At 51.9% G+C, this 4,979-nt stretch overlaps 1 protein-coding gene across 2 annotated transcripts in view; it reads left to right on the top strand.

Moving 5' to 3' along the window:
• The first annotated feature begins 2,224 nt into the window (after positions 1 to 2,224).
• ttc29 (tetratricopeptide repeat domain 29) overlaps positions 2,225 to 4,979 on the top strand; it is a 20,034-nt gene continuing 17,279 nt past the window's right edge. The window contains exons 1-3 of one of the 2 annotated variants that reach the window (XM_082965397.1): positions 2,225 to 2,270; positions 4,083 to 4,268; positions 4,701 to 4,914. In XM_082965397.1, the coding sequence (XP_082821523.1) occupies positions 4,902 to 4,914 (13 nt within the window). In that variant the 5' untranslated portion in view covers positions 2,225 to 2,270; positions 4,083 to 4,268; positions 4,701 to 4,901. Of the gene's footprint in view, positions 2,271 to 3,652; positions 3,699 to 4,082; positions 4,269 to 4,700; positions 4,915 to 4,979 lie in introns of those variants that run through there. The other variant, XM_082965398.1, reaches the window with a different exon arrangement.

Below are 4,979 nucleotides of genomic sequence, written 5' to 3'. Positions count from 1 at the left end.
TGAGCTTCATTATCCGGTTACAGTGTATATTAGTGACATCTGCTGGTCAGCGATAAATAGCAAAGTGTGGATTGCCAGGTTAGTAGCCAGTAGACTGGTGGATTGCCAGGTTAGTAGCCAGTAGTCTGGTGGATTGCCAGGTTAGTAGTTTATAGTCTGGTGGATTGCCAGGTTAGTAGCCTATAGTCTGGTGGATTGCCAGGTTAGTAGCCTATAGTCTGGTGGATTGCCAGGTTAGTAGCCTATAGTCTGGTGGATTGCCAGGTTAGTAGTTTATAATCTGGTGGATTGCCAGGTTAGTAGCCAGTAGTCTGGTGGATTGCCAGGTTAGTAGTCTATAGTCTGGTGGATTGCCAGGTTAGTAGTCTATAGTCTGGTGGATTGCCAGGTTAGTAGCCAGTAGTCTGGTGGATTGCCAGGTTAGTAGCCTATAGTCTGGTGGATTGCCAGGTTAGTAGTTTATAATCTGGTGGATTGCCAGGTTAGTAGCCAGTAGTCTGGTGGATTGCCAGGTTAGTAGTCTATAGTCTGGTGGATTGCCAGGTTAGTAGCCTATAGTCTGGTGGATTGCCAGGTTAGTAGCCAGTAGTCTGGTGGATTGCCAGGTTAGTAGCCTATAGTCTGGTGGATTGCCAGGTTAGTAGCCAGTAGTCTGGTGGATTGCCAGGTTAGTAGCCTATAGTCTGGTGGATTGCCAGGTTAGTAGTTTATAGTCTGGTGGATTGCCAGGTTAGTAGCCTATAGTCTGGTGGATTGCCAGGTTAGTAGCCAGTAGTCTGGTGGATTGCCAGGTTAGTAGCCTATAGTCTGGTGGATTGCCAGGTTAGTAGCCAGTAGTCTGGTGGATTTCCAGGTTAGTAGTCTATAGTCTGGTGGATTGCCAGGTTAGTAGCCTATAGTCTGGTGGATTGCCAGGTTAGTAGCCAGTAGTCTGGTGGATTGCCAGGTTAGTAGCCAGTAGTCTGGTGGATTGCCAGGTTAGTAGCCTATAGTCTGGTGGATTGCCAGGTTAGGCTCTCAGAGCAGGTAGACACTACCTGACCAGGACTGAGACAGCTCTCAGAGCAGGTAGACACTACAACACTACCTGACCAGGACTGAGACAGCTCTCAGAGCAGGTAGACACTACAACACTACCTGACCAGGACTGAGACAGCTCTCAGAGCAGGTAGACACTACAACACTACCTGACCAGGACTGAGACAGCTCTCAGAGCAGGTAGCCACTACAACACTACCTGACCAGGACTGAGACAGCTCTCAGAGCAGGTAGACACTACAACACTACCTGACCAGGACTGAGACAGCTCTCAGAGCAGGTAGACACTACAACACTACCTGACCAGGACTGAGACAGCTCTCAGAGCAGGTAGACACTACAACACTACCTGACCAGGACTGAGACAGCTCTCAGAGCAGGTAGACACTACAACACTACCTGACCAGGACTGAGACGGCTCTCAGAGCAGGTAGACACTACGACACTACCTGACCAGGACTGAGACAGCTCTCAGAGCAGGTAGACACTACAACACTACCTGACCAGGACTGAGACAGCTCTCAGAGCAGGTAGACACTACAACACTACCTGACCAGGACTGAGACAGCTCTCAGAGCAGGTAGACACTACAACACTACCTGACCAGGACTGAGACAGCTCTCAGAGCAGGTAGACACTACCTGACCAGGACTGAGACGGCTCTCAGAGCAGGTAGACACTACAACACTACCTGACCAGGACTGAGACAGCTCTCAGAGCAGGTAGACACTACCTGACCAGGACTGAGACAGCTCTCAGAGCAGGTAGACACTACCTGACCAGGACTGAGACGGCTCTCAGAGCAGGTAGACACTACCTGACCAGGACTGAGACGGCTCTCAGAGCAGGTAGACACTACCTGACCAGGACTGAGACAGCTCTCAGAGCAGGTAGACACTACCTGACCAGGACTGAGACAGCTCTCAGAGCAGGTAGACACTACAACACTACCTGACCAGGACTGAGACAGCTCTCAGAGCAGGTAGACACTACAACACTACCTGACCAGGACTGAGACAGCTCTCAGAGCAGGTAGACACTACAACACTACCTGACCAGGACTGAGACAGCTCTCAGAGCAGGTAGACACTACAACACTACCTGACCAGGACTGAGACAGCTCTCAGAGCAGGTAGACACTACAACACTACCTGACTAAGGCTGAGACGGCTCTCAGAGCAGGTAGACACTACAACACTACCTGACTAAGGCTGAGACGGCTCTCAGAGCAGGTAGACACTACAACACTACCTGACCAGGACTGAGACAGCTCTCAGAGCAGGTAGACACTACAACACTACCTGACCAGGACTGAGACAGCTCTCAGAGCAGGTAGACACTACCTGACCAGGACTGAGACAGCTCTCAGAGCAGGTAGACACTACAACACTACCTGACCAGGACTGAGACAGCTCTCAGAGCAGGTAGACACTACAACACTACCTGACCAGGACTGAGACAGCTCTCAGAGCAGGTAGACACTACCTGACCAGGACTGAGACGGCTCTCAGAGCAGGTAGACACTACAACACTACCTGACCAGGACTGAGACAGCTCTCAGAGCAGGTAGACACTACCTGACCAGGACTGAGACAGCTCTCAGAGCAGGTAGACACTACCTGACCAGGACTGAGACAGCTCTCAGAGCAGGTAGACACTACCTGACCAGGACTGAGACAGCTCTCAGAGCAGGTAGACACTACAACACTACCTGACCAGGACTGAGACGGCTCTCAGAGCAGGTAGACACTACAACACTACCTGACCAGGCCTGAGACAGCTCTCAGAGCAGGTAGACACTACCTGACCAGGACTGAGACGGCTCTCAGAGCAGGTAGACACTACAACACTACCTGACCAGGACTGAGACAGCTCTCAGAGCAGGTAGACACTACCTGACCAGGACTGAGACAGCTCTCAGAGCAGGTAGACACTACCTGACCAGGACTGAGACAGCTCTCAGAGCAGGTAGACACTACAACACTACCTGACCAGGACTGAGACGGCTCTCAGAGCAGGTAGACACTACAACACTACCTGACCAGGACTGAGACAGCTCTCAGAGCAGGTAGACACTACAACACTACCTGACCAGGACTGAGACAGCTCTCAGAGCAGGTAGACACTACAACACTACCTGACCAGGACTGAGACAGCTCTCAGAGCCGGTAGACACTACAACACTACCTGACCAGGACTGAGACAGCTCTCAGAGCAGGTAGCCACTACAACACTACCTGACCAGGACTGAGACAGCTCTCAGAGCAGGTAGACACTACAACACTACCTGACCAGGACTGTGACAGCTCTCAGAGCAGGTAGACACTACAACACTACCTGACCAGGACTGAGACAGCTCTCAGAGCAGGTAGACACTACAACACTACCTGACCAGGACTGAGACAGCTCTCAGAGCAGGTAGACACTACAACACTACCTGACCAGGACTGAGACAGCTCTCAGAGCAGGTAGACACTACAACACTACCTGACCAGGACTGAGACAGCTCTCAGAGCAGGTAGACACTACAACACTACCTGACCAGGACTGAGACAGCTCTCAGAGCAGGTAGACACTACCTGACCAGGACTGAGACGGCTCTCAGAGCAGGTAGACACTACAACACTACCTGACCAGGACTGAGACGGCTCTCAGAGCAGGTAGACACTACAACACTACCTGACCAGGACTGAGACAGCTCTCAGAGCAGGTAGCCACTACAACACTACCTGACCAGGACTGAGACAGCTCTCAGAGCATGGACATACAGGCACGGACACCGCTTAAAATAAAACAGAGGAACATTACATTTGAGTCATGTAGCAGACGTTCTGATCCAGAGAGACTTACAGGAGCAAATCAGGGTTAAGTGCCTTGCTCATGGGCACATCGAAAGATTTGTCACCTAGTCGTCTTGGCGGTTCGAACCAGCGACCTTTTTGGTTCATGGCCTAACGCTGTTAACCTCTATTCTGCCTGGTGCGGATTGAACAGTAAGTCATCGTTCAGACTAAACGTGTGCGTGTGTATCTCTACTCTGCCAGGTGCGTGGAGTGCTGTGTACGACCAGCAGGTGTTTTTGGCCCAGTACTTCAGAGAGCCAGAGGACAGGTGGCTGTCCTGTCACTTCTACCAGACCAGCCTGACCTCAGCCCGCAGGGTCAAGATAGATGGAGGGAGGAAGGAGGCTGAGGCTTTAGCTAACATGGGACAAGTCTACATGGATCAAGGTGGGTCAAACACACACACACACACACACACACACACACACACACACACACACCACACACACACATGGAACAAGATAATATACACACACACACATCTCTCCCTCTCTCTCTCTCCATCTTTCCCCCCTTTCTCTCTCTCTCCCCCTTCCCCCCTCTCTCTCTCCATCTTTCTCTCTCTCTCTTTCTCTCTCTCTCTCCATCTTTCCCCCCTTTCTCTCTCTCTCCCCCTTCCCCCCTCTCTCTCTCCATCTTTCTCTCTCTCTCTTTCTCTCTCTCTCTCCCCCTTTCCCCCTTTCTCTCTCTCTCCCCTTTCCCCCCCTCTCTCGCTCCATCTTTCTCTCTCTCTCTCCCCCTTTCTCTCTCCCCCTGTTCCCCTCTCTCTCTCCCTCTTTCTCTCTCCCCCTTTCCCTCTCTCCCTCTATCTCCCTATAGGTCAGTTGGACAGTGCCAGGGAGCAGTATGAGTGCTTCTACCAGCTGACAGCAGGGCGGGCATGGAGCGGTGAGGGGGGGCAGGTCTCTCCACAGCCAGGCCTGTGAGGGTCTCTGGAGGGTGTACACCCAGCTGGCAGACAGACCACTACAGGCCAACGACTACAGAGCTGCTATAGACACGCTGAGCAAGGCCTTCCAGATGGCTAAGGAAGGTGAGGGAGACCAGTGTGTGGCTTTACAAATAAAACTCACTAAATGTTCTCATTCAATCAATACA

Source organism: Salmo salar, chromosome 18, assembly GCF_965601325.2.
Source record: "Salmo salar chromosome 18, fSalSal1, whole genome shotgun sequence".
Lineage (NCBI taxonomy): Eukaryota > Metazoa > Chordata > Actinopteri > Salmoniformes > Salmonidae > Salmo > Salmo salar.
This window is presented reverse-complemented; position numbering and strand designations above follow the sequence as displayed.